The sequence below is a fragment of the Podarcis tiliguerta genome (assembly GCF_965153285.1).
Source record: "Podarcis tiliguerta genome assembly, chromosome: 17".
NCBI classification, from domain to species: domain Eukaryota; kingdom Metazoa; phylum Chordata; class Lepidosauria; order Squamata; family Lacertidae; genus Podarcis; species Podarcis tiliguerta.
The window spans coordinates 604,987-627,297 of record NC_139550.1 but is presented as its reverse complement, the minus strand read 5'-3'; the positions used below and the strand labels follow the sequence as shown (position 1 = coordinate 627,297).

Genomic DNA, 22,311 nt, shown 5'->3' with positions numbered 1-22,311 from the left:
ACAGCTAAAGAAAATGTAAAATGATGGTCTCACAAGAGGCACAACCACAATATCCCCGAGCCCCCCCAAAGTTACCTTCAATATAAAACCAGGCATATTGCCAATAGCTCAAAAGGGATATTCTATTTTTTTGTCCATATGTTTGTCATAATTCTAATCATTCCTTATTAATTGTTGCTATTTTAACTTAAATGTCTATCCATACTTAGATTTTCTTGGCTCCTTGCTAACGTGAGCTGAAATAAAGTGAACAAAAACTGCCAACAAGCTGCCCTTCCTTCCCCTCCCCTCTTTCCCCCCTTTCTGTTTGTTGATCTGCAAAGATCAATTCCTCCGTTTGCTCTAGCAGAGAAGTCTGTTTCTTATTAAACTCAGGCTTGGTTGAGTAACTAGTTCAAAACTTCTCCTGGACTGTCTCGCTTGCAGGGTCGAGCTCTTGCCATCACACGATCAAGACTGTCCTCAGCTGCCGCCGCAAGAAAATAAAGACTATTCCATCACTGGAACTCCCTGGCTTATCAGCTGGACAAAACACCTGGCTAAGCTTTTGTGACTTCCCCTGTAGCACAACAAGCATGGACAAATTTGCAGAGCTGAAGGTAAGACAACCGTAGCGCTGAGAGCCCTGAGCGCTCTCTGGAAGAGCTAAAACATTTCCTCGCCTTCCAATTTCCTTCCAGCAACTATTATTTCTTAGGAGATCTATAGAATACTCTGTTTCAAGCTGGTGTGGGAATCCCTTTAAATCTTATTTGGAATGCTGGCTGCAAACGTTTTCAGCGTGCAGAATGGAAACCAGATGTTTTCATGTGCTTTTAAATCCAGATGTGTGCAGGGGAAGTATGGTGCCTCCAGATCGTTCTACTGTTTGGCTTGGACAGAGGAGCCAACAGTTTTATTAACCTGTTCATTTAATTGCAAGTTTTCAAATGTCCCTTCCATTTTTGCTGATCTGAAAAGTTTTAAACGTCAGTCATTCTATTTAACTGAATCATTTTCTCCCCATATTTTGATTTTGGCTGTCTAAATTTGGGTGGCAAGTGGGTTTTTCTTTTAACTGCAGATCCCAACTCCCCTCAGTTTCACAGGCCAGACTGTCTTTTCTTTCCCAGCTGAATCTTTGACATCCCTTCCCCCCAGCACACGTCTTCTTGGTATTTGGGGGGTGTTCCTCTTCCAGCCAATCGTACTGATACCGTCTTGCTTTTGCACAACTCTCAGTTAACTCTAAAGTCTCTAGACTGAACAAGAACTTTCCAGATGTGTTGGAAGATTTTTAGTTTTTTATTTGCACCATGAAAATAGCTCTAGCAGAAATCTGCTGCCTGACTAGGATACAGTATACCTTTAAAGCACATTCAAAGCATATATTCCCCCTCAAAGAATTCTGGACACTGTAGTTTAAGGCTTGCCGGGAAGAATTGTAACACTGTGAAATCTTCCTTAAAAAAGCTCAACAATATGGCAATCCTATCACAATTCCAAGACTGTCCCTGGGAAATCAGAACCCTTGGAGGGTATGCAAATATTCCAGAGAAGGGGACGCGGGTGGCGCTGTGGTCTAAACCGCTGAGCCTCTTGGGCTTGCTGATCGGAAGGTCAGTGGTTCGAATCCCTGCAATGGACTGATCTCCGGTTGCTCTTTCCCAGCTTCTGCCAACCTAGCCACTCGAAAACACGCCAGTGCAAGTAGATAAATAGGCACTGCTTCAGTGGGAAGGTAAATGGCGTTTCCATGCGCTCTGGTTTCCGTCGTGGTGTCCTGTTGCTCCAGAAGCTGGTCATGCTGGCCACATGACCCTGAAAGCTGTCTGTGGACAAACTCCAGTTCCCGCGGCCTGAAAGTGAGATGAGCGCCGCAACCCCAGAGTCAGCTTTGACTGGACTTAACCATCCAGGGGTCCCTTACCTTTACCTTTTACCTATTCCAGAGAAGATGTGTGCATGTGTTGGACTGAGAGGCAGGGAGGGTGCATCACAAACAGCCTTTGCAGCTGAAATACTTTCCTTTTCACCAAAGGAGGAGATATTTGGGGAGTTTCACACCACATGTTTAGTCGTTTAGTCATGTCCGACTCTTTGTGACCCCCTGGACCAGAGCACGCCAGGCCCTCCTGTCTTCCACTGCCTCCCTCATGCTGGTCACTTCGAGAACACTGTCCCACCATCTCGTCCTCTGCCATCCCCTTCTCCTTGTGCCCTCCATCTTTCCCAACATCAGGGTCTTTTCCAGGGAGTCTTCTCTTCTCATGAGGTGGCCAAAGTCTTGGAGCGTCAGCTTCAGTATCTGTCCTTCCAGTAAGCACTCAGGGCTGATTTCCTTCAGAATGGAGAGGTTTGATCTTCTTGCAGTCCATGGGAGTCTCCAGAGTCTCCTCCAGGACCAGAATTCAAAAGCATCAATTCTTTGGTGATCAGCCTTCTTGATGGTCCAGCTCTCACTTCCATACATCACTACTGGGGAAACCATGGCTTTTACTATTTGTTGGCAAGGTGATGTCTCTAGTGTGGGTGGTTCTAGCACTGGTCAGATGTGTGTCTCTTTTCCATCCAGAGATGGACACACGCACGGTTTATTTATCTAAAGCCTTTTATTTTTCTCAGCTTTGCAGCCTGCATTGTATGTGTAGGCCCACCCGGAATGCCTCCCACATTTTGTAAAAGAATAACAGGAGTTCTTCAAAGACAGCCATCACCAGGGTGGCCTTCAGAAAATGCATTATGCACAGTGCTTGAGAAGCAACCTTATTCATATTCCACTTCATGCCATCCAACTTCAAAAGTCTATGTCCATGCCTGCTGTCTAATCTCTTCAATGAAAGGTCCGGGTTTGTAGGCCAGAACTGAGCTTGCAATGAGAGCACTCAGCTTTATATTCAGCTCATTCAAATAAATGAACATCGTTTAATTTTTTATGCTCTGGTGGACTTTCATCTCCCAGTTTTGTTTAAAAATGCCAAACCAAAGATAAAATGTTGCCAGATGAATTTTTAAAGATATTTGCATTAAGCACTGTACGAATATTACACGAGTAAGCAAAATAAAAACTAGAAAGCATGACATTTTTTCTTTTGGACAAATGCGGAAATGGGTTGCTAATTCCCAGCTCCGTATTTGTATGAAAATTCAAAACAGAGCTCGTCCCATTCCATAATGACCATTTTACTATTTATACCCCATGCACCTTACTGGGTTGCCCCAACCACTCTGGGCAGCTTCCAACATAATTAAACATTAAACATTTCTTTTAAAAAGTTCCCTATACAGGATTGCCTTCAGACGGCTTGGGTATCGGATAACTCCACACACCCCAACATTTCTCCAGTGAAAATAGGGACATCCTAAGGAAAAGCAGGACATTCTGTGATCATATCCGAAACCGGGACGGCTTCTCTAAATCAGGGACTGTCCCTGGAAAACAGAGACGCTTGGGGGGGTGGTCTGTGCTGGGGGGAGGAAGTAGCATATCTATTTATAGACGCTGGTTTCATTGTGTGAAACAACTTTTTGTTTTGCAGTACATGTCAGGATTTGGTAATGAGTTTTGCTCTGAAGATCCACGCTGCCCTGGAGCCTTGCCAGAAGGACAGGTATTGGTGACACCTGAAATGTGAGGAGGATGCTGTTCACAGCGGGAGCCACGGCCAGCCTCTGGGGTGACTCAGCCGTCCATGATAATTTCCAGTGCTACCTAGAGGCCTAACCCACCCATTGACTTTGCAAATAGATATTTTTGCTCCCTCAGAGCAAAAGTGGCTGGGAGTGTGTTTAAAGCAGAGAAACTGTAGTTTGAGACAGTTTTTCCAATCCATATTCATCCCTTCCATGACTTTTTTGTTGGTGTTTCCAGTGAAGGTTTTTAAGCATGGATGCTTAACTCATCTTATCTGCTTTGGTTTAGAACAGCCCTCAGATCTGCCCATATGGTCTGTACGCTGAGCAGCTTTCTGGGTCAGCTTTCACCTGCCCACGATCCACAAACAGGAGAAGGTATGCATGGATTGGGGGAAATCAGTTGTATAGCGAGGGGGAGACAGGGAAATGTTGTTGGCACCAGCATGGTGTTTTACAAGGCACTGCAACTTTATTCAAAAAACACAGATGCTGCTTAGTATTGGTAGTGATAGACTAGGGGTAGACTTTGGTAATATTTGGTAGTACAGTGGTGCCCCGCAAGACGAATGCCTCACAAGATGGAAAACCCGCTAGACGAAAGGATTTTCCGTTTTGGAGGTGCTTCGCAAAACGAATTTGCTATGGGCTTGCTTCGCAAGACGAAAACGTCTTGCGATTCCTGGGTTTTTTCCCCCCTCCCCCCCTTTTCCCCAAGCCCCTAAGCCGCTTAACAGCTGTTCGCTAAGCTGCTGAACAGCTGATCTAAGCCGCTGAACAGCTGATCTAAGCCACTTATCAGCTGATCTAAGCCACTTATCAGCTGATCCAAGCCGCTAATAGCCTTTTAGCAGCTAATCCGCTAATCCCTTAAGCCTTTAATAGCCGCTAATAGCCGCTAAACCGCTAATAGCGCTAATCCGCTAATGGGCTTGCTTCGCAAGACGGAAAAAACCACAAGACGAAGAGACTCGTGGAACGGATTCTTTTCGTCTTGCGAGGCACCACTGTACAGTCAAACCTTGGATCCCAAAAGCCTCTGTTTTGGAATGTTTTAGCTCCCAAATGCCAGAAACCTGGAAGTAAATGCTTCGGTTTTTAAACCTTTTTTGAAAGCTGAACGTCCAATGCTCCTGCAACCAATCAGAAGCCACGCCTCGGTTGTTGAACATTTTGGAAGCCGAACGGGCTTCCGGAATGGATTATGTTCGACAACTGAGGTTTGACTGTATGAGTGAGGCCAAAATTTGGCACCCCCAAATGGATCTTCTCAACTATGGATCTTCTCAATTTCATGTGCAGAAGCCCTTGAGGAATGTGTCAATAGGAGACCTTGTCCTTGGCTTCAACGCAGAGGCTCCCAGTGTTTTGCTCTGGGATCTGATTCCAATAGAAAGGCTTATTTAGTCTTGGAACATGCAAGCTTGTAATTGTGGAGAGTGCCTTTGAGCAACTGCCGAGTGCTCCCTCATCTAAGGGATTAGGGTATAGAGGCTTACGGGATAGATTTTAAGAACTCTTGCTCCCTTAATCAGTCCTGAAAGAGAGGTCCACGTCTGCAAGAAAGCAGGAGTGGAATGCCCTGGAAGGAATCTGCTTACAGTCACACAGCTATGGCCACATCGATGATGCAGATTCAATGTACCCTGCCTCCCAGAGAGGCTCCTTCTTTGATGCTCATTCATACAGCACAATAGTGTCCTGGAAATGTCTGGTGGTGATCTCTGTGAAGGCTACTGCCTCCTCTCAACACACACAGCAACTGCAGCCCAGAAAATCTATCTCACTCCTGGGAGCAGAGACTGTTCAGTTCTTCCGCAGTCCAAAGCACAATGACAGATTCTGCACTGGAGTAGTGCATGTCGCAGAGGCATTTAGTCAGCCAAGTTTCCACAACTTCTCTGCATTTGTTTTCCTCTCTAGCTGGCTGTACAGAATCCTGCCTTCTGTTTGCCACAAGCCCTTTCAGCCTGTGCATCAGGGCTACCTGACACATACCTGGGATGAAGCTGAGCCTGAACCCAATCAGGTAATCACAGGTGCAAGGAATAATGATAACATGACAAGTCGAAACCTTTGGCTCCTTTCCCAGGAAGGCCAATGTTTCACAGAGATAGCAGTTGATATGCCAGAGACACATGAACTCAAACCCAGAAGAGAATTTAAAATTCCTCCTCAGCGTGATCACTTCTATACAGACAATAATCGTAACCAGTGCTATTTTTCTGGGGGGGTGCAGGGGTCTGCATAACCCTAAACATTTTTGTGAATCTTTGTACTTTTGTCCATTTACTGTACTTATTTCCCCCAATTTGAACTCTCAAATGTTGGGCTCAGCTAAGTGCCTGTGGAAGGGACTGACATCATAAGAGCCAAGGTCAGACTTGAGGCAGTTAGTCTAGTGGGCCAAGAGTGCTATTGAGAAAAAAGGATGGGGCAAAAATAGGGACCCCTACATTCAAAAAAGCATTTGTTCTTTTAAAGATGTCATAATTTATTCTTAAGGGAAGCTGTGGCGCTGTGGGTTAAACCTAGAGCCCAGGGCTTGCAGATCAGAAGGTCGGCGGTTCAAATCCCCGCGACGGGGTGAGCTCCCGTTGCTCGGTCCCAGCTCCTGCCAACCTAGCAGTTTGAAAGCACGTCAAAGTAGATAAATAGGTATCACTCCGGCAGGAAGGTAAACGGCATTTCCATGTGCTGCTCTGGTTCGCCAGAAGCGGCTTAGTCATGCTGGCCACATGACCCGGAAGCTGTGCGCCGGCTCCCCCGGCCAATAAAGCGAGATGAGCGCCGCAACCCCAGAGTCGGTCACGACTGAACCTAATGGTCAGGGGTCCCTTTACCTTTACCTAATTTATTCTTATAATAATTTTTATTTCTCTCTTTCATTCTAGCTGCGATGGAAACCTTTTGAGATCCCAAAGGCCACTCAGAGAAAGGTGGACTTTGTAACCGTAAGTTAAAGACCAAACTGTAAGTTAAAAAAAAATACAAACTATAAGAAGGAATAGTGCCGTACATTTTGTAGCTGAGGAAACTGAGGAAGGGCGATCTGCTTTAAACCTTGTTAACAAAAGAGTACTCAGCCTCTCTGCTTGTAGGTATTAAGATCACATGAAAAAATACTGTAATTTTTCTATGTAAATGAAATATACGCACACATTTTCTATCCATCTATCTGAAATAGCTGGACAGGCCAATGTAAAAAGAAAAACAACCCAAGGGGCTAGAGGCTACATCAGCCCCATTGCCGCTTAATTCACATGTAATTGTGGGAAACTGTATGAATTCTTGGGATAATGCTACCCTCCAGCCCCCATCCCAGTCCTGAGAAATTCTGAAACTGACATAGACCTTTCCTACCTCCCTCAAAAAAACACAAAATACACTTCTCTGTATCCCTCTAACTCTTCACCGAGTGACCACTTTTAATTGTCATCATTGTGGGATGTAATCCATTGGAGCAGTCAAATACAGCATTCCTTGTTTTCCTAGAGTGGAAGCAGACAGGGGGATGTTCCTCCAGCCAGGAGGACTTCCTGTTACACCTGGTCTGGAGCATCCTCCCCCTGCATGTGACCGGTAGGTGGATGTGACCTCGGGAGACCCTACACAAGGTCCAGTCACGCAGCCATCTTCCTCTTTTGCTCTTTTGACTCCTTTTGATTCTGTTGGACTGCATGGGATAAGTCCCCCTATGGGATAAATCCACACCTCTCTCTGTAACTGTAACTACAAGCCAAAACCTGCCTTCAGGGATCAAACTGTGAACTGAATGTAAGTAAACTTCTTGTTACTTTTGAAGAAAGACTGTTGTGTCTTTTATTCTTTAGAGAGGGATCAAAAGGGGACTTACCAGGAATAATCCAATCTGGGCATGCCAGAGTGGATTGCTTAACTAAAGAGATTCAAACGAATCTGCAAACTAGCTTCCTGCTGTATAAGGGAAATGTGCTCTGCTACTTGACTCACTGGGACGCGGGTGGCGCTGTGGGTAAAAGCCTCAGCGCCTAGGGCTTGCCGATCGAAAGGTCGGTGGTTCGAATCCCCGCAGCGGGGTGCGCTCCTGTCGTTCATTCCCAGCGCCTGCCAACCTAGCAGTTCGAAAGCACCCTTAAGTGCAAGTAGATAAATAGGGACCGCTTACTAGCGGGAAGGTAAACAGTGTTCCGTGTGCTGCGCTGGCTCGCCAGAGCAGCGATGTCACGCTGGCCACGTGACCCGGACGTGTCTCTGGACAGCGCTAGCCCACGGCCTCTTGAGTGAGATGGGCGCACAACCCTAGAGTCTGTCAAGACTGGCCCGTAAGAGCAGGGGTACCTTTACCTTTTTTACTTGACTCACTAATGTGAGGGAGGAAGGATAATGAATCAATATTATCCTCTCCTTGAATCAATATATCCTCTCCTACTGGCCACAACATTCCCACAATCATGAGTGGATTTCAAAGTTGTTAGAGTTGTTTAAAGTGAAAGCAAGTGTTTATCTAAGGCGGAGAGAATTTGGGGATGGGGTTAGACTAACCAAAGGCACCTGTGATTTATGCTAATGTTAAGTGCATATTTTCCGTAGGGATTGCACACTGTGTGTGGCGCTGGTGAGCCCAGGTCTCGAGAAGGACTTGCGATTCACATCTTTACCTGTAACAGCTCCATGATTAACAGGTCTGTGAGCAATGCATGAGCAATGAAGGTTTTCCTTGACAGTTCTGGCAAATACTAAATATTGTTTCAATACAATTTGTGCTGCAGTTGATTGGGTGGGTTGTGGTATTGTCATTGCTGTTTCTTTTAAACATTTCACTAATTTTATACAGTTCACTAATTTTACAATCATGTTGACATTTCAAAACTTGACTTCCTTCCCCCTCTTTCTGCGGCTCCTTACATTTATTTTTAATATCTTCTGCATATCCAAATTAACTTAATTTTCTCATTTACTCATCTTCTTTAAATATATACTCTTATGAAACTGCAGGTTATCACAATAATCCTGCCAATGTTTTTATCTGTTTACAATTTATCTGTAAATATTCAATAAACCATTTCCATTCTTTTATAAAAAGTTTGTTATCTTGATTTCTTACTCTTCCGGTGAGTTTCACCATTTCTGCATATTCCATAAGTTTTTGTATCCATTCTTCCTTTGCTGGGCTTCTGCTTCTTTCCATTTTGGGGTGAGTTACATTCTTGCCACTATAGTAGCACACATGAATAAGTTTCTATACATTTTAGGTAGTTTTGTCCCTATAATTTCCCAAAGAAAAGCTTCTGGCTTTGTTTTTTTACAGAGGTTATTTTAAACATCCTTTTCATTTCATTATATATCATTTCCCAGTAAGCCTTAACCTTACTACCACATATGATAAAAGAAACTTCTTTCTCTTTACATTTCCAACACTTATTTGATTTAGATTTATACATTTTTGCCACTGCTGGAATCGCTTTTGTCGTGAAGGGCAGGCTATAAAGATTTATTTGAATATTTGGAGTCCTTGATCATCCCTCTTTTCTTTCCCCTTTCTCCTATTCCATGCATTGTAAGTATTTTGAATGCTGCTTGCGGCACCAGAGTCTTGAAGTAAAAGGGTAGCCAGTGTTCTGCCCTCCAAGCGGGGGGGGGGGGACTTGATTTATCACATGACTTGGTCACACACATCTTTTGAATGGCCAGGCCCATCAGCTTAGGGGGCAGGCACCCTTGAATATTTTATTGGGGTGTGTGGAAGGACCTTGGCCCCTAGGAGTTGGCGCCTGTGCCTTCATATGTAGATGAACTACAACTATCATCCCTTCATCCTTGACCATTGGCTATGCTGGCAGGGGCTTATGGGAGTTGTAGTTCAGAGACCTCATTGGGAGGCACCACAATGGCCCCCTCTTGTCTAGTAAGCAACCTACTAGGAAAGACTCATAAAGACATCCCATAATGGTAGACATTGAGCTAGTAAACTTGTACCCAGTTGTACTGCTTCAGAGTGGGGCCTCACATGATTCCTCACACCCAGAATACGTCTCATGTTCCCTGAACATAGAAAACTAGGATGCCAAAGATTACGATTCTAACCTAACCCTCTCGGCGCCGGCTGTCATGGAAGTGTACTCAATGTGTCCCTCTGAGCTGAAAACAATGACACTGAAAAACATCCCAGAGTCCAGGAACATTTATTTCCACACCTGTGCACACAGCATTGTGGAATTTTCTTAGCAGACTCACTTTCGCTGAAATCAGTTTAAAGAGTTTTTAAAAAGATTCTATTGTGGATACCTTGAATTTTGAACACTCAGCAATTACTTTTTCCTCTATAGATGCTTTTATAATTCCGATGGAGACTTCCTGATTGGTGAGTTGTCCCTCTGACCTTTATCATTCTGATTTGTTCTTTGCTCTTTTTTCCTCTCTGTTTTATTTAAAGCTGCAATATTGACACAGAGGGGACTGGGAGGGTTTTGGAGCAAAGGGCAAGATTGCAGAGAGTAAGTAGATAACAATGGAATCACAGCTCTTTGTAGTATTAGAGAACCATCTGCTCCAAGTGGCTTTCCTAAGGCAGGATCAGGCACATAACAAAAGCACTCTACCTTTGGAGAGTTACCTGGGAACAGGAATGTGTTCCAGTCCCACAGCATCTATGTTTGTGCTTCCTTCCTCCAGTCCCACAGCAAGGCACATTGCTCATCACTACAGAGTTTGGCAAACTGATGGTGGAGCCCAATGAGATCTGTGTTATTCAGGTAAGCCCTGGACAGCGCAACACGCAAACAGCCTTGTATGTTGCCCTTGATCTTCTGGGCAAAAATGTTGGTGCTGCAAGACTCCCGTAGGATCCTATCACACAGCCGTTGGCCGCCTGAGGGTCTCCTTGTATTTTGCTTTTCCTACATACGAGTCACCACCACAGCTGTGCAGCTGCTCCATTGATGCTGGCCTCATGCGCCTGCTCTTCGTTTATTGGAAATAGCTGCCCTTTTCTGCATGTGACTGCAGGCCCTGGAGAGGGACATGCCTGGGCTGCATTGAGATTTGATGAGGCCCTAAGCTATTGAAGGTAATGGGGCCCTTTATATGTCCAGTGTGGTGTAGTGGTTAAGAGCGGTGGACTCGTAATCTGGGGAACCGGGTTCGCGTCTCCGCTCCTCCACACGCAGCTGCTGGATGACCTTGGGCCAGTCACACTTCTCTGAAGTCTCTCAGCCCCACTCACCTCACAGGGAAAGGAGAATGTTAGCCGCTTGGAGACTCCTGAAGGGGAGTGAAAGGCGGGATATCAAATCCAAACCCTTCTTCTTCTTCTTCTGTCCTTTGTCAACAATAATTGTTGGTGGTTTTTTGTGTTGAATATATGCTATATGGTAATTTATGGACCTAACAGGTATCTAAAACCATAATGGGATAAAAAAAAAACAACCAACAAATTATGTACTACATGAAATCAATCAGTAGGCATAAGGCTCATACGCTCAGTCCATGCTGCCTGATCATCAGTCTACAAGCATCTTTAATATTAGATAACAGGTACAACAGCTTGACCTACATTCAACTGCGCTGCACTGCAGTCTGCAGCTGCATGCTACATGTTGCCCTGCAACCAGTCCATGCAGAATGTAGGCACCCTGTATATAGAAATGAGCAAACCAGTGATATTTTAGTGAGCAGGCTAGCAGGCGGGCCCATTACTTACATCATAGGAGCCTACACAACACAAAACACTGTTGCTGTATGTAGGTTTTATTTTATTTGTTCTTTATCTTATATTTTGGAAATGTACATCCAGTTTTTTCCCCTTCAAATTTTTTGGGGGGCCCCCATGAGAGTGGGGCCCTAAGCTATAGCTTATACGTAAATCCGGCACTGGCCAGATTAGCACTGCAGTGTACGTCCACATCTGAATTTGGTTCTACATCCAAGTTGAATTGCATACATCTTCACTGGGAAATTGTGGCCTGTTTCTATGAAGGAAGGAAGCCTGGATATTGCTAGATATTAAATTTCATTCAATTAATATTGAAAATGTTCTTATCCTTGTCTCTTATTTCGGCTCTGACATCAGCACATTCTTTTTAAAAGTTGTTCTGCCAAAAATTATGATGCATTAAAGAAAACTATAGTGACTCACCTCCGTAAATTCTTATATTTGGCTCTTTTTGGAATGATGCAGTAACTGGAAACAAAAAGATGCAACTCAATGCTTTTTTTTTTAAGCATTCTGGCATCCTAGGTCAGAAAGCTACGTTTTCTGTGCCATGTCTGTGATTTAGCTATTTGGATCAGTCTAGGTCAGGCAAGCTGCATTGGCCAAGTCCTATTGACACATCCTTAGTCATTGGTGTGGTCAATTAGTTAATGGCCTGAAGCAATAATCCTGAGGTGAGCTTCCTAATAGTTTTCTTTGTTCTTTGTCTCCCAGCAAGGGATGCGTTTCAGTGTAGAAGTATTGGGAGAAACTCGAGGCTATATCCTGGAGATATATGGGGGACATTTTGAGCTGCCAGACTTGGGACCTATTGGTAACTACTGACTATTCTTATTGCTTTCAATAACAATATAATGCTTTCTGTTAGAATCATTACAACATCACAAAACAGAGAGCAATTTTTAAAAAATTTCCCGTATTTCTTCTTCGCACTACTAACAACAAAATAAAATGTGGGCCCCAGAAGTTGAAAAAGGATTTCAGAGCTACATTGATGTTTCAGATTATACTTCCTCCATCTTTTATTATAGTAAAATATTAATTTCCCAAAACTGAAAGCTGGTCCACACACGCAGCAGTACTGTTGAATTCCCACCCCACATTTCAGGCTTGCACAAAAGCCTACAATTTGCCATGTTACTCAGTGAATTTGGTTGGCAGAAGATTCCAGGACAAGCAAAACAAGATATTTATTTACCCAATGCATAATTCAGTAGCACCAGATGTGGTGATATGCATTAGCTTCGATGGCTTTGAAAAGGGTTTTAGACTAAAATCCATGCCTTTAAATTCATTTATCGTCAGCATGGTAGTTTGGTGGAATATTCAGAAACGGTGTATCTCTGAACACTAGATGCAGGAGACAAGCAACAAGAGAGAGGGTTTGTCTACACTTCCGCTTGTCCTGTGCTAGAAATCTGGGTCTGAGCAGTTTTCCACTTGACCCACACTTTCCCAGGGAAAAGACACTCTTTAGTGCTCAATTGAAGCAAATGTCCGTCCAGAGAAAGCCAAAATTGTCATTTATTGAGCACTAAAGAGCAGTTTTCCCTGGAGGAAAGCAGTGGAACGAAAGAAAGTGTGGATGAGCCACCTCAAAGTTTATGAAGACCAAGAAGTACTTGGTGGCTGCTGTTACAAACCAAATGCTAAGATTCTGTGGACCCCCACCCTGCTATGGTTCAGCAGAGCGATACGTACTCCAAGCAGCCTTTTAGAATTCCAGCCTCTTGAAGTTACAATTATTATAGAATCATAGAATTGAAAGAGACCTCAAAGGTCTTCTAGGCCAGTTTATATTTCCAGATCCTACCAACATAACCTGGTAACGTTATGAGCTACCAATAGGTTTTGCTGCAGGGCTTAGGAGTAGTAATCATGTGACTTGGCTCACATTTCCCAGATACTTCCCAACTATTAGAGGACATGCACATTTTGAAGCAAGGGTACGGAAGTCTTTCTGTTACTTAGAAATCCCTACTTTCCACAAGAATCATTGGCCAAAAACCTTTCTACAGTAACATCTAAATATACAATACAGCATAAAATGTTTTTATCTCAAGTAGAGAGAAGCTCTTTTGAGGCTGTCCAAGAATAGACTGATATTCCCAGTGCTGCGTGGATGTTATTGGCCCAGAGATGGAAAGAAGATAAAGTCCCTACCAGAGAAGAATGGCAGATTAAACTGATGGATTATGCCGAAATGGCAAAAATGACTGGAAGAATCAGAAATCAGGAAGACTAAAATTTTAATAAGGAATGGGGAAAATTTATAATTTATCTTAAAAACCGTCGTAAACAGCTAAAACTGTTAGTAGGATTGGAATAACACTTGTAGTTTAATGGTGAATTTTGGACATAATGGAGATATAAAAGATTTGGATTATCATAAAAGGTACAGGAGGAAATGATTAACAATAGGACCCACAAAGGGGAGGAGGGAAGTCCAAGAGATTCTTTGGAATCTTGTTTTTATGTTTTATGTTGGATATGTGATTGTAAAACTTTAATCTGAATTCTCTCTCTCTCTCTCTCTCTCTCTCCCTCTCTCCACACACACACACACACACACACACATACATATATATATATATATATATACATACATACATACATACATTTATGGGACGCAGGTGGCACTGTGGTCTAAACCACAGAGCCTAGGTCTTGCCGATCAGAAGGTCAGCGGTTCGTATCCCTGCAATGGACTGAGCTCCCGTTGCTCTGTCCCTGCTCCTGCCAACCTAGCAGTTCGAAAGCACATAAAAGTGCAAGTAGATCAATAGGGACCGCTCCAGCAGGAAGGTCAACAGTGTTTCCATGCGCTGCTCTGGTTTGCCAGAAGCGCCTTAGTCACGCTGGCCACATGACCCGGAAGCTGTACGCCGGCTCCCTCGGCCAGTAAAGCGAGATGAGCGCCTTAACCCCAGAGTCGTTTGTGACTGGACTTAACTGTCAGGGGTCCTTTACCTTTACCTTTTTATACTGTGTGTGTGTGTGCGTGTGTGTGTGTATATATATTTTCCGAGTGCCCAGTTATACAATTTGTTACAAAGACCTGATTGTGCCCTCCTTTACCAGGTGCCAATGGCTTGGCGAACCCACGAGATTTCCTTGTGCCAGTTGCCTGGTACGAAGATCGCCAAGTAGCTGAGGGCTACACGGTTGTCAACAAGTACCAGGGGAAACTCTTTACAGCACAGCAGGTTCGGACACGACAGTTTTCCCTTTAGAAAATGAAGCATTTCATTCAATGTCAGTCTAAGGGTTGAGGTGTTAAATGCAGTCCGCCACACTGATTAAACCATGCAAGTTCTGGGCATATCCACCGAGGCAAAGCTAAAAAGTTCAAAGGCGAGCAAAGGAATCTGGTTAAGCAGATTTGCAATGTTTTGGAGGTTTGGTGAGGTGAGTGGAACTGGAGCACAGAAGGCAGGTTCTTCAGGCAGTAAGGGAAACCCACAAGGGAACTTCCAATGGGCTTCAGTTTGGAGTGGGTCGTTGGCGGGTGAGGAGCCCACCATGGAATCCATGACCAGGTTCCTACCCCCATGACAAAGATGACCAATCAGAAATTGCCGGAATCAGGGATGCAGGTAAGACCCCGTCCCAAATACAAAGGAGAAGCGATGCGCAGGAGCAGGCAGAGCTTGTCTGTTTGCAAGTGAGCAGATAATGGAGATTATGGAACTGGTTTACTGTAATCACCACATTATTATTTACTTTAAAATAATATGTTTCGTATTTTACCCCCCTAGTGACCCATTTCCCCCCAGTCATGTCATGTTTTACAATTTCTATGTGTACAATTTTGTAACAGAAAGATAAAATATACATTTAAGGGGCGTGGATGTGTTAAGACTGTACCCGTTACATTCTCTAATCTCCATAAATACCAGACACTTTGCACAAGTAAAGGTGCTGGCATTCTGCTTAATCTTACAGAGCTCTTCTCCATTCAATGTTGTGGCCTGGCATGGAAACTACACCCCATACAAGTACAATCTCAGCAATTTCATGGTCATTAATTCTGTGGCTTTCGACCATGCGGTAAGTTTCTGGATGTCCTGGGTAAGTTTGAAGTCTCACCTTAGGAAACATTCTATTGTTTGGTACCGTATTTTTCGCTCTGTAAGACGCACCAGACCACAAGACGCACCTAGTTTTTGGAGGAGGAAAACAAGAAAAAATATATTCTGAATCTCAGAAGCCAGAACAGCAAGAGGGATGGCTGTGCAGTGAAAGCAGCAATCCCTCTTGCTGTTCTGGCTTCTGGGATAGCTGCGCAGCCTGCATTCGCTCCAGAAGACGCACACACATTTCCCCTTACTTTTTAGGAGGGAAAAAGTGAGTCTTATAGAGCAAAAAATACGGTAATTCTTTCCAAAGCCAGCACCGTCAAAGGCAAGATTGGAATCAAGGGAGAGAGTAGTCCTGTAGCAATAATAATATAAGTACATTTGGAGGCTAAAACCCCACCTTGGGAATATATAATTCATGCTGGAATCTGTGCTGGGCCTGGGGGTAACCCGAGAAACACGGTCCAGGTCCGGTCCAGAATCCGAAGGCTCCGCTAGGAGACAGTCCAACAGGGCCAAGGCAGGACACAAGGCAAGAAACCAGGCAAGGACAGGTACAGGATCTCAGGCAGGATCTGGCATAAAGTAACATTGCTCCAGCAACCTGGGGCGAGGTCCGACAGCCTTTTATCTTTGTTGGGATAACGGCCGGTCCTGATCCCCCGGCGACTCACCTCCTTGTTTCGCCTGGAGGCGAGCACTCCTCCTGCGAGTATTCCGGTCTCTCCTTCTCGCAGACCTGAGGAGTCTCTGCAGCTCGGGAGACGTCAGTGGGTGACTAGGCTGCCTCAGCCTCCCCTGGCCCAACCGGTAGTGGAGCAGCTGTAAGTGATGGCCCAGCTGAAGGCAATGAGGTCATCCCCGCATCTGGAGCCAGGGCAGGCTCCGGCCCCTGACTCGGCCCAGCTGGTGCTTGTTGTAGGGGAACCTGTGCAGACTGGGACTCTTCAGGATCAGGCCCCAGACTTGGTTCAGATGATGCCTGAGGCAAAGGATCCAGTGCAGACTGGGACTCCTCTGGTTCCGAGTCTGAGTCCGAGTCCCAGGCCATCACAGAATCAATGAGACGTACTCTAGGAGATATGCCTTGCCTGTCTCATACAATATATCTCATGTATCAGGTTAGCACTTGGCCCTGTTTAAATAACCTGTCAATCTTCTTTCTGTTTGCAGGATCCTTCTATTTTCACTGTCCTGACGGCAAAGTCAACTCGTCCTGGAGTGGCGGTTGCTGACTTTGTTATATTCCCACCCCGCTGGGCAGTGGCCACCAAGACTTTCCGTCCACCTTATTACCACAGTATGTCTGTCACTTGCTCTGCTATGCTGTGAAACTGTTACAGTAGATCCTGTCAGTCTTTGGGGAATCGGCTTCCTCTCCTGCCCCTTTGGGCAAGTAGATAAGCAGAACAAAGCGAAAGGAGTCTCTTACCAGTTAGAAATTTTAATGATCACAGCGAGAGAACAAAGAAGTCATTCCTAGGAATGAAGGTCCTCCCAATTAAGGGTTCTACCCACTTCCTCCCTGGTCCCGCCTCTTGCAACCTGATCTCGCAACCATTGTGCTTTCTGTGCTGCCACCTTATCTGCTCTCCTTGACCTTGGGCTAAGCGGCTGGACGCTTTCTAGCAACAGTGAGTCTGTTAACTTTCTCTCTTCCAGTTTTTCGGCTCCTAGCTGTTCCCCACACAGTACTTCCCAGCTTCTGCCTTCTGAACTATGCCCCTCTGCAAACCGCTGTTCCAAATCTATACTGTCCTCTTGTTCCTGGGAAGATTCAGGATCCTGAACAGGAGCAGGGGGAGGCACCATTCCTCCTCAGGTAGCCCTTCTCAGCATGGTCCCTGACAGATACATCCACAAAGGCTTCAGTTCTGCACAACAGATAGAAGACCTCCTTTAGCAGAGTTTCGTTGCTAGCCTAGCTGTCTCTTCAACAGAACCTGGAAAGAGGGATAAGTGGTGACTGGATAAAAGACAGTCTCCTCTAAACCACCATAAAGGGAAGTACAATAAAGTGGCCTGCTGCTTATTCATTCTTTAAAACAGCTGTAAAAGCTTAATTTAAATGTTTTTTTCAAGGTTGTTTTTGTACTTCGCCAGATCACAACCTATTATAGTATTTGTTAGAATGGATTCCAAATATCATTAAATTTGTCCATAGCAAGTCTGTGTTTATGTGCAAGTTGTTCATATATTGTGAGTTTGTATAAGTCTTCAATCCAATCGTAGAAGGGAGCAGCATTTTTATTTTTCCAATTCATCAGTATCAGTCTTTTTTGCTGTGGTCAGGTCACAGAGTCCACTCATATTGTCCTTTTGTTCCATGTGTTGGGTATATAATTCAAGGGGATATTTTGCTTTGTAAATGTAAGGTTGTTCCGTACAGTTCTGTTGATGGTTTCAGTTACCTTCTGCCAAAAATCTTTCAATACAGGACAATGAAAAAACAAATGTTTTAGAGAAGCATTGTCCCCGTTGCATTTCCAACAGTCAGACAGCCCTTTTTTAAACAAACATAATGGGGTCCAGTATATTCTAAATATTATTTTTTTGTTGTATGAGCCTCAATTTAAGATCCAGAGACACCCTTGCTATAGCAGTTAAAACAGTTTCCTGTGTGGCTGAAATTGAGATCTCAATAATTCTTTTTCTAAAGAATTAGAAAATCTTAATTTAATAATGAATGGGTAAGGGCCATCACATCTCAAAGCATCTGTAACGTGGTTCAGATATCTCCAATTCTACGACAGACTTGAGCCTCTACAACATAGTTGACCAACTCCCACGGTGGCCAAATTGCAGACCAGCTGTGACTTCCCCCCCTTTTAATTTCCACAGGGAACTGCATGAGTGAGTTTATGGGCCTGATCAAAGGGACTTATGAGGCAAAGGAAGAAGGATTTGTTGCTGGAGGTGCCACTCTGCACAGTATGATGACGCCCCACGGGCCAGATGGCGCTTGTTTTGAGAAGGCGAGCACAAGCAAGCTGGTGCCCGAGAGAATTGCAGAAGGAACCATGGTAAGAGCCTAGCAGCTGCAATGTGGGGTTTTCTTCCAGCTTGCTCTCCAGGCGGAGAGTCAAATGGAAGAGTTGCCCATTGGGGCAGCAAGAGTCATTCCTATTTTACACAGGAAGCGATCCACAAGAGGGAATAACTTCTGACCAGTCAAAAGATTGGGAGAGAGAAGTAAAATGTCTAGCTAGCCAGAGAACGAACTCTATTAGTCAGGTGGTTTGTGGGCTGCCAAAAGAAGGCAACCAAGAGCTCAGCCAGGGACGACTGTGGGTGGGATTCTTGCACTGCAGGAGCTAAGGACTCCTGGGGTCCCTTCCAACAACACAATGCTGATTCTACGAAAATAATGCCTTAAGGAAGCCCAAGGGGGCTTCACAGATGAATGGGTGTCCCAAGTCAACATGGAAAAAGGGGGGGGGGCGTCTTCTTCCTTTTAAACCTGAGGTGCAAAGGGGTTTCCAAGCAGCCTGAGACTACAAAGGAATTTGAATGTGTTAGATGTTAAGACTATAGACATACAGTGGTACCTCAGGTTACAGGCTTCAGGTTACAGACTCCGCTAACCCAGAAATAGTACCGCAAGTTAAGATATTTGCTTCAGGATGAGAACAGAAATCGCGCGGCGGCAGCAGGAGGCCCCATTAGCTAAAGTGGTGCTTCAGGTTAAGAACAGTTTCAGGTTAAGAACGGACCTCCAGAACGAATTAAGTTCTTAACCCGAGGTACCACTGTATTGCATTTTTTATTTCCTTTATATTCCACGGCTCATCCAAGGAGCCCAAGGTAGTGAACAAAGCTCTCTTCACAACAGCCACGTGGCGCTGATTATGCAGAGCAGGAATCACTTGTGGGCATTATGCATTTACTAACTTGCACGGGAATAATCCGTGGTGTTTTATGAGGTCTTGCCAAGGCATGCTGCCTTTTGTAAATAGAATTCAGGCTTTGTAAGAATTCAGGCTTTGTAAGAATTCAGATTTGTCAAGTCTAGCAAAGTATATGCAGAATTGTGTGCCTGTTACCAAGTTCTATGTGACATGCTCATGCAAATATACCACGCAAATTGAATTAGGTAATAGTCTTAAAATTCAGCATCATGAGATGAAACAACTACAGTGGTACCTCTGGTTATGAACTTAATTCGTTCTGGAGGTCCGTTCTTAACCTGAAACCGTTCTTAACCTGAAGCACCACTTTAGCTAATGGGGCCTCCTGCTGCTGCCATGCCGCCACCACGTGATTTCCTGAAGCAAAGTTCTTAACCCGAGGTACTACTTCTGGGTTAGCGGAGTCTGTAACCCAAGGTGTTTGTAAGCCAAGGTACCACTGTATATGAAAGTCTGCTTATTTCTACTGATAATCAAAATTCAGCTTCTCAGTAGACTTCCAATGGCTGAGTCAACCCAGTTCTGAATATTCATCTCTATATCTGGGCAACCTTATGAGAATTTGTAAACGTGAGTAGTCAAAGGCTAGACTTATCAATACTTCTAGATACAATTTAAGGTCTCGTGTGTATAACGGATTCTCTCTCAAATCATGCGCGCAACACACTGTGCAACAACTCTTGTTAAAGCAACTTCTGTTTGCATTTAATTAATCGGTTGTTGCTAGTTACTTTCCCTTTCTCAACGTTTTATGTGACTTTTCCTGCAGGCCTTCATGTTTGAGTCTTCTTTTAGCTTGGCTGTCACCAAATGGGGGCTGAAAAGTTCCCTAGATAAAAACTACTACAAGTGCTGGGAAACCCTGAAGAGCCATTTCAACCCGAAGAATCCCGATGTGCAGTCACTCTGATTTTTCTTTCCTGCTTAGCTGAAAGCAGCTGTGTAGCTGTTAACAGCGTCTTGGTCCATATTACATGCAGAAACTCATGGACAGCTGACAAGATGAATGACCTGTAAACGTAAAACCAAAGAACTACCACAAATTTTTATTTGCCAAGTGCACCTTTACATTTGCTTAAAATGTAAAAGCCCCAAAACCTCCCATCATATAATACCCAGTGTAACAAAATGATTTTGTATTTGGTCTCTCTGGCAGCAGAGAGATAGTTTTTGAGTCTCTCTCTTAGTTTAAAATAAAGGAATATTAGCAATTTGCCTTTATGATTTCTGACATGCAGTGACACCCAAGTCCTTCTCATGAGTCCTTCTCATATTCAACACATTGCACAAGCTAAACTGCCATTATACCATTACTACTTTATTATTTATTAAATAAAAAATTATGGGGTGTTCTAGGTGGGTGGAACCTCTGGTGGGGGACACATCATGCTCCTTGTGGGGTAGTTTGTCCACCTTTGGTCCCCACCCTGCACTCAGCTCTCACCTGTGGCTCTTAGGTTTCAATAGATGACATTGGCCACTTTCCAGAAAATGGCTTTGACTGGCCAGCTAAACCAGGTGAGGGTAGGCGATGGGTCTCAAACCCTCGGTGAGTTAGGGACTTCCCCTGCATGCAAAGACAGGCTGTGGCGGGTTGAGAGGGCGAAAACAATATTGGATCCAACTTTTGAGAGTTTGTAAATGGAAGTGAGGGGCAGATGGGGCTCCTCAACCTAGGGAGGCATTTCTTCAGAAGAAAAGGCTAAGGAGTGAGCCCTCCACCAATCTGGAGTCCCCAAGACAGTTGAATGGTGCCTTGTAGGCTTCCACCTGGCAACTCCTGCAGCCAAGCTGGTGCCAAACATATAGCTGTGCTTTCCTTTGGACCACATCAGTGAGGCCAAGGGGGGGGGGTCTTGTCATCTGGGCAGCCCAGGACCCCCAGACACACTGCTCAGTCTTGAGCCCAGGAGAGGACACTTCAGTGCTGCTAATGCAGTGGTTTGACTTGACCTCACCTGGAGTACTGTGTCCAGTTCTGGGCACCACAGTTCAAGAAGGACACTGACAAACTAGAACGTGTACAGAGGAGGGCAACCAAAATGGTCAAAGGCCTGGAAACGATGCCTTATGAGGAACGGCTAAGGGAGCTGGGCATGTTTAGCCTAGAGAAGAGGAGGTTAAGGGGTGATATGATAGCCATGTTCAAATATATAAAAGGATGTCACATAGAGGAGGGAGAAAGGTTGTTTTCTGCTGCTCCAGAGAAGCGGACACGGAGCAATGGATACAAACTACAAGAAAGAAGATTCCACCTAAACATTAGGAAGAACTTCCTGACAGTAAGAGCTGTTTGACAGTGGAATTTGCTGCCAAGGAGTGTGGTGGAGTCTCCTTCTTTGGAGGTCTTTAAGCAGAGGCTTGACAACCATATGTCAGGAGTGCTCTGATGGTGTTTCCTGCTTGGCAGGGGGTTGGACTCGATGGCCCTTGTGGTCTCTTCCAGCTCTATGATTCTATGATTCTAAGTGCACTCAGTTGTCTCTCGAGACAGATGGATGCCAACAATTTATTACAAAAACATTCTTTTGCTCTAGGGCAGGGGTAGGCAACCTAAGGCCCGTGTGCCAGATGCAGCCCAATCGCCTTCTCAATCTGGCCCATAAGCGGTCTGGGAATCATCATGTTTTTACATGAATAGAATGTGTGCTTTTATTTAAAATTCATCTCTGGGTTATTTGTGGGGATAGGAATTCGTTCATCCCCCCCCCCCCCCAATATAGTCCAGCCCACTACATGGTCTGAGGGATCATGGACTGGCCCACGGCTGAAAAAGGTTGCTGACCCTTGCTCTGGGGCAACTTTACAAAACAATTAAAACTAACAGCAAAAAAGCTTTTAAAACATGCTGGATTTTAATCAAGAATGAAACATTAATGAAAATATATGCTACCATTAACAACAACCTGGCACCTGGTGACAAGAAGGCACCAGGTGAACCTCTCTAGGTGCACAAATGGGGAAATCGATTGTTACCTCCCACCTCACCTGAGGGCCTCTAAAGATGGAAATTTTGCGC

General features: G+C 44.6%; 1 protein-coding gene and 1 long non-coding RNA gene across 2 annotated transcripts in view; one reads left to right on the top strand and one right to left on the bottom strand.

Moving 5' to 3' along the window:
* LOC310668082 overlaps positions 1-22,311 on the bottom strand; it is a 66,173-nt gene that overhangs the window by 2,939 nt on the left and 40,923 nt on the right. The window lies entirely within an intron of this gene.
* On the top strand, positions 353-20,503 carry HGD (homogentisate 1,2-dioxygenase). Its single transcript, XM_083420254.1, has 14 exons — positions 353-599; positions 3,519-3,590; positions 3,902-3,990; positions 5,536-5,641; positions 6,507-6,566; positions 8,185-8,276; positions 9,921-9,955; positions 10,267-10,346; positions 12,020-12,119; positions 14,387-14,511; positions 15,251-15,355; positions 16,558-16,684; positions 18,226-18,407; positions 20,062-20,503. Exons 1-14 carry the CDS (start codon positions 576-578, stop codon positions 20,200-20,202), a joined length of 1,338 nt encoding a protein of 445 aa, XP_083276380.1. The 5' UTR covers positions 353-575; the 3' UTR covers positions 20,203-20,503.